At 38.8% G+C, this 20,837-nt stretch overlaps 3 protein-coding genes and 2 pseudogenes across 3 annotated transcripts; all 5 read left to right on the forward strand.

Annotated features, from left to right (window-relative positions):
- Positions 1-6,768: 6,768 nt before the first annotated feature.
- On the forward strand, positions 6,769-8,454 carry LOC148690456 (uncharacterized; annotated as a pseudogene).
- Position 8,455: 1 nt separating this feature from the next.
- Positions 8,456-9,508, forward strand: LOC148690457 (MDIS1-interacting receptor like kinase 2-like). Its single transcript, XM_088684917.1, has 3 exons — positions 8,456-8,595; positions 8,821-9,100; positions 9,413-9,508. The coding sequence occupies exons 1-3, from the start codon at positions 8,456-8,458 to the stop codon at positions 9,506-9,508; spliced, it is 516 nt and encodes a 171-aa protein (XP_088541043.1).
- A 4-nt stretch (positions 9,509-9,512) lies between these two features.
- On the forward strand, positions 9,513-9,913 carry LOC137730612 (putative leucine-rich repeat receptor-like protein kinase At1g35710). Its single transcript, XM_088686130.1, has one exon. It carries the CDS (start codon positions 9,527-9,529, stop codon positions 9,911-9,913), a length of 387 nt encoding a protein of 128 aa, XP_088542256.1. The 5' UTR covers positions 9,513-9,526.
- A 3,026-nt stretch (positions 9,914-12,939) lies between these two features.
- On the forward strand, positions 12,940-15,267 carry LOC137714437 (uncharacterized; annotated as a pseudogene).
- Positions 15,268-16,749: 1,482 nt separating this feature from the next.
- On the forward strand, positions 16,750-18,943 carry LOC137714436 (uncharacterized). Its single transcript, XM_088684918.1, has 4 exons — positions 16,750-17,048; positions 17,288-18,236; positions 18,380-18,759; positions 18,853-18,943. The coding sequence occupies exons 1-4, from the start codon at positions 16,750-16,752 to the stop codon at positions 18,941-18,943; spliced, it is 1,719 nt and encodes a 572-aa protein (XP_088541044.1).
- Positions 18,944-20,837: the final 1,894 nt, after the last annotated feature.

The raw sequence follows: 20,837 nt of genomic DNA on the forward strand, positions 1-20,837 counted from the left end.
AAAATATATGGAATGAAATAGGTTTTGAGAGTTACCTTGTAGAAGGGATTTGATGAGATGGATTTTGAACTTGTTACCTATTTTGGGTACTCTTGACTCGGTTGATGGATGATTCTCCACTGCTCGAGTGTAGGAAACATGGTGTGTTTCGAGGGTAATTTTGTCCTCTTCACCTAAAAATCCACGTGTCGCATCTTGATTATTTTTGGCTCCACATGCAGGTGCACCATAAGATTGGTGTAGTGATATACACTTAACCAAAGGGTGTGATAAGAGGTATGACTTATCATAAGGGTATACCCTTCTATAAGTGATGTGTCTTATCATGAAATGATAATACCATGCACAAAAATCTCACAACTCTCTGAAAAAGGTATGATGAGTCTATAAAAGGAGCTTGGTTCCTAGAGCGTGAAGAAGCAAAATGGGTTCTCTTGGTCTAGCACTGTTCGTCAACTTGCTATTGCTGCTGCTACTATGTCCTGGTTTCACATGCGGATTTCGTGATCTTCAGTTGCCTCTCAGTTGTCCCACTTTGTTTCGTGACAACATTAGTGTCATTTTCCTTGCCTCCAACCCTTGTTCCATGCTTGCACTTGTCACATCGAGATGGATTATCATTATATTCGTGAGAAGCTTGTTTGCAAGGAGCTTGATCATGTTCACTATCTTTCCACTTATGATTAGATCACTGACATATTCACCAAGGGACTTTCTCTACCTCATTTTTCTTTTCTGGTTTCCAAGCTTTCTATACTCGATCGCGCTATCAGTTTGTGGGGGTGTGATAGATGATATTCGCTTGATTTCTTGCGAATATATCCTAATTAACCAAGATTTGTTGATTTTCTTGTATCATTAAAATATTCCCTTTATGTATTCATTGTATAATAATTATACTTGTAAATCAAGCAATTGTACTCTATATAATTCAATGATAATCCACCCTCTAGATTATCGAGGGATTGAGCCACTTACTTTCTTCTACCTTTGTTGTGCTTCCTATGATTCCGGTTATGCATAACCTTTTACCTTTGACCACTTTTGCAAAATCAATTTCATATATATGTAGAATTTGTTTTGTGTATTTTTTAGTAAATCAGTTTGTATTGTTTTAGTTGAATGAATTTGTATATTTTCAGCAAAACTACATACATGCGATCAGTCCATCCCTCATTGACTATTTCTGTAGAATCAATTTCAAATATATATAGAATCAGTTTTGTATATTTTTTTGGTATAAGTAGTTTATATAGTTTTGTATACTTTCAACAAAACTACATACTTACCATCAATCCAACTCGTCCTTAACTATTTTTGCAAAATTAGTTTCAAATACATTTAGAATTTGTTTTGTATACTTCTTATTAGAATTAGTTTGTATACTTTTAGAAGAATTAGTTTGTATATTTTCATCAAAACTATATGGATACTATCAGTCCAACTCATATTCGACCATTTTCACATAATTAGTTCCAAATATATGTAGAATTAGTTTTTTTTATTTTTTATTTTTTATTTTATTTTTGTTATTATACTTTTGAGTAGAATCAGTTTGTATAATTTTAATAGAATCAATTTGTATACTTTTAACAATCTACATACATGATATCAGTCCAACCTCTCCATCGACCATTTTTGCACAATCAGTTTAAAATATATGTAGAATCATTTGTATACTTTTTAGTAGAATTTGCTTGTATAATTTTCTTAGAATTAATTTGTATACTTTAAACAAAAGTACATATCAGTCAAACCCCTTCTCAACTATTTTTGCCAAATTAGTTTAAAAATATGTAAAATCAATTTTGTATACCTTTTTAATAGAATCAGTATTGTATATTTAAACCTCTCTTCCTCACATTTTTCTTCATTTCTATGAATGACAATGTTTACAAAATTTCCTAGTATATCTAGTGGTTTAGCAAATTGTAATTGTGCTTGATAAATTTTCACTTACAAAATCGAGATCTTGGATTATTTTTTTCATTTTATAATTCAAATCATGGTTTTCCCAAAAATTTATTTTGTTAATAGAGGCTGAAATAAAACGGTGAACTTTTGGAGAAAAAAGCAAAGCAAAGGTGTTTCAAAATTTGTTTGATTTGAACAACAACTAAAGGAAGCCAAATGCTTTGCAGTTTGCTCAATGAAAAAGGAAGCCAAATTCTTCTCCTAATCTAACACCCAAAAAGCTAGCTAAGGGAGGTGGGGGCACTCTCCCAATATGTGTTTTCTGACACCTGCATTGTCACATTCTGGTCCGGGCCCCCACCACATCCCAGGTTTAACTCCACCGTAGCATGATATTGTCCGTTTTGGGCCCCGACCACGCTCTCACGGTTTTGTTTTTGGGAACTCACACGAGAACTTCTCAGTTGGTCACCCATCCTGGGATTGCTCTCGCGCGAACTCGTTTAACTTCGGATTTCCTACGGAACTTGAAGCCAGTGAGCTCCCAAAAGGCCTCGTGCTAGGTAGAGATGAGAATATACATATAAGGCTTACATGATCCACTCCCCTGGGCGATATGGGATGTTACAATCCACCTTTAGGGGCCCGACACCCTCGTCGACACACTCTGGCCAGGGATTGGCTCTGATACCAAATTGTCACATCTCGGCCCGGGCCCCCACCACATCTCGGGCTTGACTCCACCGTAGCACGATATTGTCCGTTTTGGGCCCCGACCACGCCCTCATGGTTTTGCTTCTAGGAACTCACACGAGAACTTCCCAGTGAGTCACCCATCCTGGGATTGCTCTCGTGCGAACTTGCTTAACTTCGAAGTTCCCACGAACCCCGAAGCCAGTGAGCTCCCAAAAGGCCTCGTGCTAGGTAGAGATGAGAATATACATATAAGGCTTACAGGATCCACTCCCCTGGACGATGTGGGATGTTACATGCAATTTCCATGAAAAGTAAAAAGATTGTGATAAGTCTATATGCAGACATATCTCCAAATCTCTAATTCTATTTTGAAACAAAGAGAAGAAATAATGCAAAAAACATATATGGGTTGAAAAAAAATTGATTATGTTGTACTGTGAGAATAAACAGCTTAAAATAAAGTTGTTGAGTGTTTGGTAAAATTTTCTTTGTAAAAGTGCTGTTAATAATAAAAAAAAAAAATAGTGTTTAAGTGTTAGGTAAACTTTTATATAAATTGCTTTGAATATGAAAAATGACTAAAAAAGATATGATATTTAATGTGATATAATTTATTCTATTAAGAGAAAAGGGCTTGTCAACTTTTTGCCCCCCTTTCTTCTAATTTTGCCCTCACTTTTGAATACACAATGTTGACCATGAGGAGGGCTAAATAGTCATTTTGTACCTTTTGACAAAATGACAATCATATTTCCATTTTTCCTATTTTACCCTCACTTTTGATACACAATAAGGGTGTGATATCCACACCCCTTTTTACTTTTCACACACCCTTCTAATTTTCGACCGTCAGATCGGATAAAATGAAGAAGATCAACTGACAGAAATTAACAAGGGGTGTGTGAAAAGTGAAAAAGGGTGTGTGGATAGCACACCCCTACACAATATTTACATAAAGAGGGCAAAACAGTAATTATGTAATATTAAAAAAAATATGCACTTATTAAGTTGTTCACACACAAATAATAGTATAGAAAAAAAATGCACTTACTAAGAGAAATTATCTCACCATCATTTTTTTCATACTCTTTTTAAAATTTTAGAAACTAATCACACTCCTTAATAAAAAGAACAAAAAATAAAATGAAATTGTTCACACACAGAAAGTGTGTGCTCATCGGCTAGTAATTATCAAAGACTATATAGGGGCAAATCTTGTAATTTTGTAAAATATGTGAGGGACTACTTGTCATTTGAAAATTTCATTAAGTGAGTATTGATTACTTTGCTTTGAAAACCACAAAAAAAAAAAAAAAAAAAAAAAAAAAGAAAAACTTTTTTTTAGAAACATGGTAGATCCTGCTTTTGTTTTTCTATGATTTTCTACTTTTATTGACAGCAGTTTTTATAAATAAATAAAAATTACCAAACATATTTAATGTTCCTGAATTTTTAATAACTTTTTTTTTCTTTTTTTTTTTCTGTTTTTTTGTTCAAAGCACCACAATCCCAATCAACCCTAAAAATAAATAAAAGATAAGGACAGAAGAAGGAGATGAGGAGGGGTGGTGATGCCGTGGCTAGCAAATCGTGAGTGTGAAATAAGCTCTTCCCGACCTTCACCATGGTTCGTTTATCTCGCTTCTCTCACACTCTCTCTATCGCTCTGTTTCGCCAAAGAATTTTTAACTTTTATATACATATTTATCACTTCACTATCCGTTTCAAATACAAAGAGTATTTTCATAATTTAAACTTTAGAAGGAAAAAAAAACACCAATGATGTCATCATACACCTGTTTAAAAAATTGGCTCTCCTTAAAATGTTGAAAAGGTGTTGTCTCAATATAAAATGAAACATTAAAAGTATACTCTCTGTAATTTTTTCTATGTACTCAAATTTAATTAAATAAAAACATTTTAGTGTGTCTATGAAACGAAATAGCAATTTGAGTTTTTTTATACCATTATATATTATATCAAGTTGTGTAAAAAAGCGTATAAAATATTTGATTTAGGAAGTAATCATATTGATTTATATTCTGATTCTGTGGAATTAGTTTATGGAATCATATCATTTTTTATTCCAATTTCAGAACATTTTAGTAACGGTTACTTAAACAAATTCTAAACGCTACAAGCATTGGATGGTCTTGATTCATGCAATGACAATAGAAACAATAATTCAAACCAATCCATACCTTCCAATGCTCGTAGCATAAAAAAAATTTCCTTTCAAAGTAAGCCACTTAGCACTCAATCGAAATCATTCAATGCTCTTCACTTGTATTTCTTAGTGTATTTCTTTCTATTCATTATAAATTTAATTAATTTTTTTCCTTAATGTGAAACTTGCTAGCAGACTATTGATCTCTTAGTCTTTGCTATCCATGATAACATCCACTAAAGCATTCTATTCTATCATTTCATTTTATCAATTTGACCAGAGGTTTGAAATTGCACCCCAAACGGACTTGGAGTTAGCGGAAGACTCCCAACTCTGAGTTCAAATCTTCTGCGGTCAAATGTTACTCTGAGTTCAAACATTCTATTCTCTGTGGTCTTTTTAAAGTTTGGCACATATCCATCACTAAATGCACTCTTAAACCCTGTTGACTCACTTAAAACCATTCTTCGTTCCATTTAGTCACACCAAAACCTCAACTTAGTCTTGGCAGTAAGTGATGTGAATTCCGGCCAAAAATTGGACAGATTGCCGGCATTCATGAGGTAATTCTGGCGGGCATCAAAAACGACATTCGAAGAGGAAAGAGAGGGTTTAGAGAGATGATACAATTGATGGTACACATAAAGTGTAGCACTACTCAACAACAATGGAAGGAAACCTTCAAATGAAATGCATTTGAGTGGTCGTATTATTATATAATATAATAATATCGATTGGACATTATACAAGTCTCAAACATAAATAAGTATGTGCTCGATTGAATCCAGCATCTTAACCCTACATAATATCGATTATTCTGTCGTCCAACGGGCAGGGGATGCTTCTTGCATTCTGTTTCCCAGTGGTCGGTTTGTCCACATTTATTACAATACTTGGCAATAACACGACATTTGATGGAGGGCGCTGTACCACAATAGACATCATCGTGCACGAAAACAAAAGATACAAACTTCATCACAGAGATTCAAAGCCTTTACGTATGATAACATTGTGATGAATTGCTTGCTCTTGATACTTTAGTCACTTGAGACTATGAGATATACTTCTTTTTTATGTTTCACGCTGTGTTTCGGCTCAAACTATAATAAGGGCGGTTATTGTAGTCTATTTTCTGTCAAAAATGTTACTCATATCACATATTTGTATCATCTCTCGAATAGAGATGGGACACAAATATGTTGGTGTGTCCTACTTCTATTAAGGAGATGGTACAAGTATTTGGTAAGTGTAGCATTAATGCCCTTTTTCTATCCATTTTATTATACAGTTACATGGTTCAACTTTGCATAAAGTGTGTTCTGTTGGAGCAAAGCATGTATATCTGTGATCAGCCTTTTAAAAAAATTCAAGACTTTTCTGTTTTTGTTTCTTGTGGTTTCCACATGTTCTAGAATTTCGTATGGTATTCCTGAGTTTAACAAGTTGAAGATCGATGTGCCATATTGTCATGTGTCTCAGGGTCAGTTTGGGATTGTTGTGCTTCTTGTAAAAAAAAAATTGTTTCTGTTGTGTTTTAAGAATAAACTCGCTTTCATCATCAAGTTCCTTTTTCCTGTCCAAAAATTAAAAAATTAAAAAAAAATCATAAAGCTCATTTTGTTTCATTTCATTAAATTCAACAAGCACAGAAAATGCACGAGGATTTACTTGATCAAGCGTACATATGAAAAACACCAAGGCCTTCCCAAACCATCATTAAGTAGCTAGTGCAATTCTTCAATAAATTAACCCTAAGCACAGGCTCATTGATGAAAGAAGATATTGGAAAGATTTTATTTGACATTAAGAGACAAGGAATTCGACTTAAAGGTTGCGAAGTGATGAAAGAAGATGCCGGAATGACTTTATTTCACTCCCAAGTCGGAAGACTCTGAACTATGATGATGTATAAATCAATGGCATTATAAATATAAGGCCTAAAGCCTTGGAGTAGATAAACTTCAATATCTCCAAACCCACAAACAATAGCCATGACATCTTTCGCATATAATAAACATTTATGCATTCTCACTTATTGCCTTTTCCTACTCTACTTTCATCTGCTTTTGTCGCCAAATTACATTGGATTTGCTTCTGCTAGTACTTCTACTGAAGCAAAAGCACTTCTTAAATGGAAAGCCACCTTTCAAAACCAAACCCATAAACTTGCCTCTTGGACTTACTTTCCCAGTAATCATAGTGCCACCAATTCTTCAAGCTATTCTAAAACACACGTATCCCCATGCTTCTGGACGGGTATGTCATGCAACACTACTGGAAGTGTCATTGTCATAAACCTTACCAATTCCAGTATACAAGGTACGCTCCATCAATTTTCATTCTTGTCCTTCCCCAATCTAGAATACCTTGACCTCAGCGTCAATAATCTCTTTGATGTCATTCCACCTTAGCTCAGTTCCCTTTCCAAACTCATCTATCTTGATCTCTCTAACAATCATTTTTCTGGCACAATTCCTAAAGAGATAGGAAACTTGAAATCTCTCATGGACCTAGATTTGTCTGAGAATCAACTCAACGGTTCAGTCCCAACATCCCTAGGTGACCTCACAAACCTTACCCTTCTCTATCTCTACAAAAATAATCTTTTTGGTTCAATTCCTAAAGAGATATGTAACTTGAAATCTCTTGTGAAGCTCAATTTTTATAATAATCAACTCAACGGTTCAATTTCTAAAGAGATATGGAACTTGAAATCTCTTGCTGTGAACCTTAGTTTGGGTGGGAATCGACTTAATGGTACGATTCCTACTTCAATTGGTAACCTAACCAACTTGGAAGTCTTATACCTAAGAGATAACCAACTCCCTGGCTCCATCCCCCAAGAGATAGGGAACTTTAAGAATTTGACAAGTCTATTATTGTATAATAACCATTTTTTTGGTTATTTACCCCAAAATATTTGCAACGGTGGACTACTCGCCAACTTTTCAAAACACAACTACCATTTCACTGGTCCAATCCCCAAAAGCTTGAAAACCTGCCCTAGCTTAACGAGAGTTCGCCTTAATGGGAACAAATTCACAGGAAATATATCTGAAGACCTTGGTGTCTATCCAAATCTTTATTTTATGGATCTGAGCCACAATAACTTCTATGGGGAAATCTCTCAAAGCTGGGGACAATGCCCACAATTACAAACACTACTAATTGCAGGAAACAACCTTACTGGTAGCATACCTCCTGATAATATCAATGCACAAAAAAATCATGAGCTTGATCTTTCTTCAAATCGTTTAGTTAGGGCGATTCTGAAGGGATTCGAGAGAATGACTTCTTTGCAGAAGTTGATGTTGAATGGAAATCAACTTTCGGGCCGTATACCCTTGGAATTTGGATCACTAATTGATCTTGAATATCTCGACTTGTCATCGAACAAATTCAATGGGTTAGTTCTGAGCAATCTAGGTGACTTTCTTAAATTGTACTATTTGAATTTGAGCAACAACTTTTCTCAGGGAATAGCACTTAAATTGGGGAAGTTAGTTCAGTTGACCGAACTTGATTTAAGTTATAACTCACTTGAAGGTAGTATACCACCAAAAATCACCAATATGGAGAGTTTGGAAATGCTCAATCTTTCCCACAACAATCTCTTGGGTTTCATACCATCAAGTTTTGAACGTATGCACGACTTGTCATATGTTGATATATCTTAAAATGACTTGGAAGGTCCTCTTCCCAACAATAGAGTATTTCAAGAAGCTCTACCAGAAGCTTTACAAGGGAACAAAGGATTGTGCGGCAACATTAGATCTTTGCAACCCTGTAGGCATGGCTCTAGAAATGACCACAAACGGGTATTTGTAATCACATTCACCCTTCTAGCAACAGTTTTCCTTCTTTATGCTTTCTTTACAATTGTCTTGGTAGTGGAAAGAAAAAAGAAGCATCAGGATAAAGGAGAAAAAAAAAATTTATGAAGAAGTATCTTTTTCAGTTTTGAATTTTGATGGAAAGTCAATGTATGAGGAAATCATAAGGGCAACATAAGACTTTGATTCGATATATTGCATCGGGAGCAGAGGACAAGGAAGCATCTACAAAGCAAATTTGTCATGTGTCAACGCCGTGGCTGTGAAGAAACTCCATCACTTATGGGATCACTCGAATAATTTGGAGAAGGGATTCTTGAATGAAATAAGAGCACTAACAGAGATAAGACACCGGAACATTGTGAAGCTTTATGGTTTCTGTTTGCACCACCGACACTCATTCTTGGTGTATGAGTTTCTTGAAAGAGGTAGCTTGGCTGCAATTTTGAGCAAAGATGAAGAAGCTAAAGAAGTTGAATGGAGAAAAAAGGTGAATATTGTTAGATTCTGAATATGAGGCCTCTATTTCAGACTTTGGCACTGCTAAGATTTTGAATGGAGACTCAAGTAATTGGACTGCCGTTGTCGGCACATATGGATATGTTGCACCAGGTAAAATTGTTCTCTATTCTATATATTCTTTTTTTTTTTTTTTTTTCTTCTTTTACACAAAAGATTCTGACATCTTGCATAAATTTCTTATTTTATTCTTGGATATTTTTGTGCTAAATACTATTTCTTTTCGTCGTTTGGCAGGAGTTACTTTCTTTGATTTGAAATATAACTTTGATATTATTTATAGGATAATTTGGTTGTTACTGGTGATCCAGAATCTGCTTCTTTTATATTAACATTATATACCCATACTAATAATCTCATTGCTATGAGCGTATTTTGAGTAGAGCTTGCATATACAATGGAAGTAAACGAGAAATGCAATGTTTATAGCTTTGAAGTGGTTGCATTGGAAATAATTATAGGGAGGCATCCCGGAGATTTGTTCTCATCAGTCTCATCAGTGCTTTCTTCATCCTCATCCTTATCATCATCTGCATTACCAGCCCATCAAATGCCCATCGTGGATGTTCTAGACCAACGCATTTCGCCTCCAATGCATCAAGAAGCAAGGAAAATTCTCTCTGTTGTGAAGATTGCGTTTTCATGCTTGCATCCCAGCCCGCAATCTCATCCAACAAGGAAACAAGTTTCTCAACTGTTCTCAATTCAGAAGCTGCATTTGTCGAAGCCATTACGTATGATAACTTATGGTGAATTGCTTGCTCTAGATCCTTTGACTGCCTAAGAATGAGAGGAAGTGGATATTTTCTATAAATAAGTTTCCCACTGTCGAGTCTTCCTTTCGGAAGAAAGTTTCTTTGTAGATGTTTTACTTATTGTAAATTATTTCATGCACTCGTTTGCTATGGCTCTATATATGTACTTTCATGCATTTGTCCTTTAAATGCGGTACGACATTCATACTTTGACTGTTTGACAGCTAATTTCATTTATGTGCTTTGGCTCATACAAAGATGTTTCCCCTCCATCCCTACAACACACATTGCTTACTACTAAACAAGTCCATTTCAGAATTAAATGATCCTTCAATCAATTAACCCTACGCACCCGCTCATTTATGGAAGACGCCAATGTCATGAAAGAAAATATTAGTTGGAAAGACATCTCCTTAGGCTGGAATGAAGATGTCATTTTCTTGTGGAAAATAGAACATTCTGGAATTCCTGTATTTTTGAATAGCTTGCTTGCACTTAATGCCATTATAAATAAGCCCTAGAAGTAGATTATAATATACTAAGGAGGTGTTGGAGAGGTTCAACATGGACCAGTGCAGTCATGTTCACAACCCTAATGTTCCTGGTTTCAGGCCTGGAAAAGATGAAGATGGAGTAAGAATAGATAGGACTCTCTATAAACAAATTGTGGGAAGTCTAACATACTTGACTGCCACACGACCTAATGATGTTTGTAGTGAATCTAATCAGTAGATACATGAAAGGTCCTACTGAACTTCATTTACGAGCAGCAGAAAGAGTGCTGAGGTATTTGATAGGTACAATAAATCTTTGGTTGTTCTACAAAGAAGGGAGGAAATGAGAAGCTTGTTGGTTATACAGATACTGATTATGCTGAAGATCAAGAAGACAGAAAAATCACTTCGGTATATATATTTACCATGAGCTCAGGAGCAGTGTCATGGTCCTTGAAGATGCGTGATCTAATGGGTGTGTGCGCGTATCTAGGTATAAACTGATTGCTAATGGCATTCATTTTAAGGGAGAATGTCAAAGTTGTAGGATTTCCTAGTTTTAGAATTTAATTATGTAATTTGTTATAATCCCTATTTTAAGGGCTAGGTGTTTGTTTTGACGTATTCCTTAGCCTTGTATCATGTTATTAGGTTTGTTAAACGTGGGCCGCGTTATTTTCTGATTTAGTAGTTTTGTAAGGCTAGTTATAGCCTACCCAGTTATTGACTTCAATAACATTATTCTCCCAACAAGAGCAAGCATTATCAAATACTTAGTGCTCGGTTCTTAGCAGTATCTCTGAACTCTAGACAGTGTTTATATAGGTAAACAATTCTGTACTGTTAAATTTGTATCTGTAAAGAAAAATGTTTGAGATTATCCATCTACAAAGAAGAAAAGAACAGATTGGTATATATAGATTTTCTGCAGGTTTTGAAGGATCCGATAGACATGAAAAATATAATTCGACCGATATGAAAAATATATTTTGACAAATTTTGAATACAGATGATTAATGGTTGACGATTAGAAACCATAAAAGAACGGGAGGTTGTTCAGTTCTTACTAGAAGAAAATGCGTTCGTTTATTGCAGAAGAAATATAGTCAAGCTAATTAATTATTCAATCTGTCTGATTCTTGGATTCGTTTGTAGTGCTAATGTATAAGCTGCATTGGCAAATTCTAAATTATTTGAAACAGCTCTGATCACCCTTTTAGCAAAAGGGCTTGATATTGGTTAGAAATGTATAGTCACTTTCGAAAGCATGGATTTGCTCAGGAGTCAGGACATTCTATCTTCAGTTTTCGTATTTTTCTTTTCTGCGTTGTCACTTTCATGTTTATGTTGTTTGATCTTGTTTAATTTTGAGTTTTTAGATCAATATGATTGCAGGATGGGGAACAAATGAGGCCTTGGTTATCAATCTTGGGCATAGAAATGCCTCTCAATGAGAGGCAATCCATGCCGCCGCTTATGGAGATGATCTCCTCAAGGAACTGGAAAAAGAACTTACAAGTGACTTTTTGAGGTCAGTTTAAGAATGCACTTTCTTTTAGCATTGGTTCAAATACATTGATTGCATGCTCGTCATAACTGGTAAAATGATGTGTTTGTGTTTCTCATTTTCTCTTAATCAGAGGATTGTGTTGCATTGGACACTAATGAATCTAAACTTTTATATTATCCCTAAACCTTGTCCTCTGTCACGCTGTGGTGACCTTTTTTTTTCTCTCTCCTGGTTGAAAAAATGAAAGCTTTACCAAAGTAGTTTCCTTTTCTATTTTTCTGGTTGGAAAGAACTGCATTTTCTTTCGTTCCATTCCTTTCCCACCCCCATCTCATGAGGAATAAGGTTTATTTCATTTCCAATATACGCTGCAACAGCTGATGTTTGCAATGCAAGGATTTGAAGTTATTCGAAATCGTTGATATCTGTTTGTACCATACTTGACCAATCTCGAAACTACTAAGCACCGGTCAATAGCATACCGTCAAGGACCCACAAGACCTTTCCTCCAACCAGGAGGCCAATCACAACACAATACATGTCGGTATCAGAAGCCAATCACAACGCGACACGTGTCGATATTAGAGGCCAATCACAACACGACACGTGTCAATGTCAGAACAATGCTAGAAACTCTCTTCTATAAAAGGAGATCATTCTCCCCACAATAATCCCTAATGTCATTTGTACTAAACTATTCACTAGAACTCACCAAAAGAGAGCTTGAACCTATGTATTTGTGTAAACCCTTCACAACTAATGAGAACTCCTCTACTCCGTGGACGTAGCCAATCTGGGTGAACCACATACATCTTGTGTTATTTGCTTCCCTGTCTTTATTCATTTACATACTTATCCATACTAATGACCAGAGCAATCTAGCGAAGGTCATAAACTTCACACTTTCTGTTGTACCAAAGTCCTCGCCGATTTTGTGCATCAACATTTGGCGCCGTCTGTGGGAATCACACTTATTCCTATTCTCTCCAGCTTTGTCAAGCTGGTTTCCACCATTCGCACATTTTCCTTCGACCAGGCACCCCTCTCCAACATGGGGAGTGAAGGGAGCCACAGCACGCAGAACGACACCCCCCTCGCACTTAGTGCAAAGCGACGAAAGAAAGAACGAAAGAGGTTTGCTCTTCAGGCTAAAGTCGATGAGCTAGAGGCTCAAAACAACAAGATAGCGATAAAGAATGAGATCCTCCAGGAGCAGTATGAGAAGCTCTTCGGAATGCTCCATGAAGCTAGGCATACTCAAACACACGAACTCATCGCCCCCAGGGAAGTCAACCACCACCTGGGTGCCCCCCAACACAGGGGATCACCTGCCTTTAACATGGATATCCATAATGGGGAGCGAGTTACTCATCAAGGTGTTGATCAACATGAGACCTCTCTCGACCCAGCTGCTTCAACCCGAAGCAGGAGAAGTGGAGGAAGGCATCTTCTTGCAGAAGGAGTAGAAGGATCAAAAGCCGTTTATCGCGACTGTCGGGACTTCCTGAGGCAACGTCGAGAGAACCCCATCCACATAAGCTCGAAGGTCAATGATCCAAGGGTTTCTGAAAGGTTCGGTCCTCTTCCATGCCCCAAGCCAATTGCCAATCTAGGGAATGAGCGACATGTCCTAGAGGAATATGAAGGTACGAAGGACTCGGGGGCGTTTCGACAGGCTCGCCCTGGAAGTCAGTACGGTGAGTCCAAAGAAAAATCACATGCACTTGACCAAGCTTTCCTACTTCCAAGAGGAGATGAAGACTTACGGAAGAAGAATCCAGCAGTACCTGACTCCACTCAGGACCCTCTTGTCCTACAACTCCTTTAGGAAGTAAACAAGTTGAAGGCCGAACGTTAGGCCGAAATACCTGACTATAACCAACCTAAGCCTGGCCCTCTTACAAGACGGATCCTCGACACCCCCCTCCAAGCAAAGACAAAGCAGAAGCTTGGCTTACAACTCTACACTGGAAGGGAGGACCCGATTGAACACCTTAACCTCTTTGAGTCCACCATGGCATACCGGATGCACACTGACGAAGAACGATGTTTTCTCTTCCCCTCTACCCTCTCTGGCGGAGCTCTAAATTGGTATTTCCGTCTTCCACCTGAGACAGTAGACTCATTTGAGGAACTGGGGAAACTATTTGTCTCTCAACACATTTTCCAAACAGATCGCTTGTATTCCGCAAATGACTTGTACACTATTCGCCAGAAGCCGGATGAGTCATTACGAAAGTATGCCGGCCGCTTCAGCCATGAGTTTTCTTGTTGTGCTGAGGCAGATGACAAGACCGCCCTTAAAGCCTTCACGGCAAGCCTACGTGACTGTTTCTTCAAGTACATGATCAATGCTAACACTTAGAAGACTTACTCTGAGGTAATGGCACAGGCTTATAACCATGCCTCCGCCGAGGAAAGGACATATCAAGGGAAACCCCCTACAGCCATCCCTTATCAGCAAATGGGGAATGGAAGCCAAATCCAACCGAATGAGAAGACTTCAACCTTCTAAACAGCAGCGACGCTTCCCCCTGCCCTACCTAATACCTCGCCAAGTCAACAGGCGTATCATTCTCAGGGCAAGAGGAAAGACTTCCATCCTCACCAGTCTTACTTTAATAAAAAGAGTAAAGGGCACTATCGTGATAACCAAAGGTATCACCACGATAATACTCGCCCCCAGGCGGTCAATGTAATGGGCCAAACACGTGTCAAGAATGGTCCTACCCCGAGGTATGAGACATACACACCTTTGAACGCCACATGCACGGCCATTTTCCCCAGTATAGCTCACTTGATACCAAAGCCAAGGCCGAGGGAGCCAGATTTCAAGTCCACGAAGAACACAGGCATGTTTTGTGGTTACCACGAGTATAATGGCCATGACGGCGAGAAATGTATCACCCTCTATGATCATATTGAAGCTTTGGCACGTGAAGGAAAAATTGACCAGTTCCTCCTTCACCCTCCAAGGGATAACCGCAACCAACGCCAAGTGAATGTGATATATTCCATAAGCGGTGGCACACCCATATCTGAATCTTCCAACAGGGCCATGAAAAACAATGAACGAACGTTGAAGCCTGGCCACCAAGTGTTTCACGTGGAAGACATCAGGGGAGGCAAGTATCAAAAGCCTAACTGGGATCCAATATGTTTCTACCCTGAGGAAGAAAGAGGTATCATCTATCCTCACAACGACCCACTGATTGTGGAGGCTCACATAGCCAACTTTAATGTACGACGAATCCTGGTAGACACGGGGGCGTCAGTCAATATCATGTTTGCTGAAGCTTTCAAAACACTTAATGTAGCTGAACACTTGCTCGATCACTCGATTTCTCCTCTGATAAGCTTCTCTGGTGATATCGTGTAACCTTTAGGGAGCGTACATTTACCCTTCACCATCGGTACAGGCCCATACACAGCCACCATCACCACTAACTTCTTGGTGGTCGACTGCCCAACGGCATACAATGTCATCTTTGGGCGCACAGGCATTAATGATCTCAAGGCCATGGTATCCACGCATATGTTGTTGATGAAATTTCCAACCCCCTATGGCAATGGTTACATCAGAGGAGATCAACTTAGTGCAGAATCATGTTACAACACTTCAGTCAAGCAACAACACTTGCATGTACCCAAAGAAACATTTTTTATACATGACCAAGTTGTCAAGACTAGCTCGGACAAAGCCAACTTGAATATTCACGGTGGTAACAATCAACCCGACGATCCTCGAGATGACTCTTTCACCCAGCAAGCACAACCTGCTGAAGAGTTGAAGAAGGTCTTTATCTTAAAAGATTATCCAGATCGCATAGTGAAGATTGGCACCACTTTGTCATCACTCATTCGGTTGGCATTGATCTCTTTTTTGCAAGAGAACACTAAAGTCTTCGCCTGGTCATACGAGGATATGCCAGGCATCTCTCCCGATATCATCTGTCATCGCTTGAGTATTGATCCCAAGACCAAGCCGATGAGACAGAAGCGAAGATCTTATGATGCTGAACGATATGAAGCAATAAAGGCAGAAGTTGAAAAACTTAAAAGTATAGGCTTCATCCGTGAAGTCAATTATCCAACGTGAGTAGCAAATGTGGTCCTTGTTAAGAAAAATCCAATCAAGGAAAGTCTCTTGCTTCAAAAGATCTTATGGAGAATGTGTGTCGACTACACTGACTTAAACAAAGGATGCCCGAATGATAGCTTTCCCCTTCCTCTCATTGATAGACTTGTAGACTCTACAGCAGGGTGTGAACTCTTGAGCTTCATGGATGCTTACTCAAGGTACAATCAAATCCTCATGAACCTTTCGGACCAAGAACACACGGCCTTCACCACTGATAAAGGGCTATATTGCTATAAAGTCATGCCATTCAGCCTAAAGAATGCAGGGGCGACTTATCAAAGATTAGTCAATTCAATGTTCGCTGAACAGATTGGGAAAAACATAGAAGTTTATGTTGATGATATGTTAGTCAAAAGCAAACATGCTGACCAACACATTGCCAACTTGTCTGAAACATTCTCCATCCTGAAGAAGTATCGAATGGGGTTGAACCCCAACAAATGCGCTTTTGGTGTGGGCTCTGGAAAATTTCTGGGCTTCATGATTAGCCAACGAGGCATTGAAGTTAACCCCGAGAAGATCAAAGCAATCATGGACATGAAAGAACCAGTAACCTGAAAAGACATCCAGAGCCTTACTGGCAAGGTGGCAGCCTTGACCAGGTTCATCTCTAAGGCCACAGACAAATGCGCTCATTTTTTCAAAGCACTTAAGGGAAGTAAGAAGTATATTACATGGACCGATGAATGTGCGGAAGCATTTAAGAACCTCAAAGAGTACATGAGTAAAGCTCATCTGCTTTCCAAACCTGAAGTTGGTGACATCCTAATTGTCTATCTATCTGTCACAGCTTCAGCAGTCAGTTCCGTCCTCATTCGTAGAGATGGTAGTATCGAACGACCTGTCTACTACGCTAGCAAGGCTCTACAAGATACGGAGACACGATACTCCAACATTGAGAAATTAGCTCTAGCATTAGTCATGTCTGCTCGAAAACTTCGCCCCTACTTCCAAGCACACTCCATCGTGCTTACCAATCACCCCCTCCGACAAATACTTCAAAGTCCTGACACTTCGGGGTAAATGATCAAATGGGCCATAGCACTGGGAGAGTTTGACATCTCCTACCACCCAAAGTTAGCTGAAAAGGGCCAAGCAGTTGCAGATTTCATTGCAGAATTCACTTATCCCGTTGACATTTCTTCTACACCTGAGGTAGCGGCTTCATCACCCCTGGAAACCAGGAAGGTAGAACCAACACTCCCAGTATGGACTCTATATGTTGATAGCTCATCCAACCAACAAGGTTGTGGAGCAGGACTAGTCCTGACTACCCCCGACAAAGTGGCAATGGAGATGCTCTCCGCTTCAAATTCAAGGTGTCAAACAATGAAGCCGAGTATGAGGCCCTTTTAGCAGGCTTACGTTTGGCCAAACACCTTCGAGTTAAACAAATTAATATCTTCAGTGACTCCCAATTGATGGTTAACCAGGTCACGAACAACTTTGATGCAAAGGATAACTCTATGGCAGCGTATCTTAGGGAAACGCAACTTTTGCTCAAGCACTTCCACTACCAGATCACCCAAGTCCCTCGAGCGACAAACAGTCATGCAGACGCTTTGGCTCGCCTCGCCTCAGCAGTGGAAGACAAGATTGGGAGAAAGATTCATGTCGAATTGTTGACAACACCAAGCACCATGGTCACAGAAGTGTGCAACTTGCAACAGGGGGATAACTGGATCACCCCAATTTATAAATTCCTTGTTCATGGCACTCTCCCAAATGATAAAGTCCAAGCTAAACAGATTCGATACAAGTCTACCTGCTACCTAATCATTAATGACCAACTCTACAAGCGAGGTTTCAACCTACCATACTTACGGTGCCTCACACCTGCGGAAGCGAAAATTGTCCTTCGAGAAATACATGAAAGAGTCTGCGGAGATCATGCTGGATCTCGATCCTTAGCACACAAGGCTTTTCGCCCAGGATATTACTGGCCAACACTCCACCAAGATGCCATCAGAATATCCCGCTCATGTGATAAGTGTCAACGCTACGCAACTATTCATCACTCCCCTCTCGAGCCTCTTACTCCTATGATCAGCCCTTGGCCCTTCGCCCAATGGGGACTTGATCTGATCTGCCCAATGCCTGCAGGAAAGGGCAAGGTCCGCTATGCAATCGTTGCAGTTGACTACTTCACAAAATGGGCCGAAGTAGAACCATTGGCAACCATTACTGAGGCAAAAATAGAAGACTTCGTATGGAAGAACACCCTTTGCAGATTTGGCATTCCTAATGCGATAGTCACGGACAATAGGTGACAGTTTGACAACAAGAAGTTCAGGATGTTCTGTTTTAAGTTCAACATCAACTTATGTTTTGCCTCCCTGGCTCATCCCAGTCTAACGGACAAGTTGAGGTCATCAACAAAATAATCAAGCGCACTTTGAAAACCAGCTTGGACAAGGTTAAAGGTTGTTGGCCAGAATTTGTACCCCAAGTTCTTTGGTCGTACCACACTTCATATCGAACTTCAACAGGAGAAACTCCATTCTCATTTGCCTTTGTTACAGAGGCTGTTGTCCCAGTTGAGCTTGAGCAAGCAACGTTTCGAGTCCAGAACTACATGCAAAGTGAAAATGACAAACAACTTACCCTCAACTTGGATCTAGTCGAGGAGCACATAAACCAGGCTCATTTGAGGAATGTCGCCTACAAGCAGCGCATCTCCAACTACTATGACTCAAGAGTTAAACCTCGCTCTTTCAAAGTGGGGGACTGGTTATTGAAGAAAAGACTACTCTACGACAGAGTCCCGAGTGAAGGCACGCTTAGCCCAAATTAGGATGGACCGTTTGAAGTTATTTGCATCAGTCGCCCTGGTTCTTACAAGCTTAGGAGCTCCGATGGCAAGACCTTTGGCCATCCATGGAACGCTGATCACTTGAAGTACTATTACAAGTAGACTCACACTGTACAAGTGTTGAGCTACGGCCATTTGGCATCCTATGTAATGAAGGCCATTTGGCATCAATTCAATAAAAAGGTGATTTAGACAACTTGGTCCTAACTCCCTTACATCCCTATCACTGAAACACTCAGGTTCAAAGCTTCAACACGAATGCTTACAACATGAAATAAAGTCTGAGTATATGTCAACATGACTTATATCCAAACAAGGGATCCCTTCATGCATAGCAAAACATTCATAAGCATCACTCATGTCAATCAACATAAACATCATATATTCCAACACATTCATACATAACCATCATACATTCCAACACATCCATACATAAGCCAACTGTGCTTCGAAAAGGTTCAACACACTTTGTGTCATTCGACACTTGCTACAATGTGCCTCGACACCTTGCCCTTATCTCACCAACCAAGTGATGAAATGTGAAGAAATAACTCATCTTCATGCCACCAACAAGGTGATGAAATGTACAACCTGTACTCTCCTTCATGCCACTAACCAAGTGATAAAATGTACAACCTGTACTCTAATATCATTTGGCAACTTGCCACTTATGCCACCAACCAAGTGAAGAAGGAACTCATCTTCGTGCCACCAACCAGGTGATGAAATGTGATGAAAGGTGATAAAGGAACTCACATTCGTACCACTAACCAAGTGACGAAAACAACTCACCATTCATTACACCAACCAGAAGATGAGTGGTACAACTTGTACATGTGAACTCCTAGTATTCACAAATAATCAAAACCCTCAAGCTTTACAACTCAACTAGGGGAGCACTTATGCCTAACAAGAGTTATAGTCACCAACAAAATCTTATTGCAAGCCAACAACGGCTTCAATGCATGGTATACGAAGATCAAGCTCTTTAGCCTTCTTACATCTGCTTCAGACATATCTCCTTTGTAACAATGCAAACACTACAACTCGTAGAAAGCTTCACACACTCTTGATCAAGACTGTTCGAAGCAAATTCAATTTATATGGTTCATCCAAACCTTCGACTACTACAAGGTGTGGCTTGCATCACAATCTCTTACTCAACAGTGTGGAAGCAAAATTGGTATATGTTGTCTCTCCCACATTTTCAAATTTCTAATTTTCAACCCCCCCCCAAAATAAAAAAAATAAAATACAATAAAAAAAAATAAAAAAATAAAAAAAGGAAATTGGGAAATTCAACAACTTCAACAAATGTCAAAAGCCTCACACACTCTTGATCAAGATAGTATGAAGCAAAATCAATTTATGGTGCCAACAAAAGCTTCAACAAGTGAAGGGCAACAACAATTCTCAAAAGCTTCACACACTCTTGATCAAGATAGTGTGAAGCAAAATGAATTTATGGTGCAAACAAAAGCTTCAACAAGTAAAGGGCAACAACAATTCTCAAAAAGCTTCACACACTCTTGATCAAGATAGTGTGAAGCAAAATCAATTTATGGTGCCAACAAAAGCTTCAACAAGTGAAGGGCAATTACAATTCTCAAAAGCTTCACACACTCTTGATCAAGATAGTGTGAAGCAAAATCAATTCATGGTGCCCAATAAAGCTTCAACACAAAAGCTTCACCCACAAAGTTTCAACATCAAATAAAGCTTCAACAATGGAGAGCAACTACAATTCTCAAAAGCTTCACAGACTCTTGATCAAGATAGTGTGAAGCAAAATCAATTTATGGTGCCCAACAAAGCTTCAACACAAAAGCTTCACCTACAAAGTTTCAACATCAAACAAAGCTTCAACATCAAACAAAGTTTCATCAATGGAGAGCAACTACAATTCTCAAAAGCTTCACACACTCTTGATCAAGATAGTGTGAAGCAAAATCAATTTATGGTGCCCAACAAAGCTTTAACACAAAAGCTTCACCTA

The sequence above is a fragment of the Pyrus communis genome, chromosome 15 (genome assembly GCF_041283825.1).
Source record: "Pyrus communis isolate YQ-2024b chromosome 15, ASM4128382v1, whole genome shotgun sequence".
NCBI lineage: Eukaryota > Viridiplantae > Streptophyta > Magnoliopsida > Rosales > Rosaceae > Pyrus > Pyrus communis.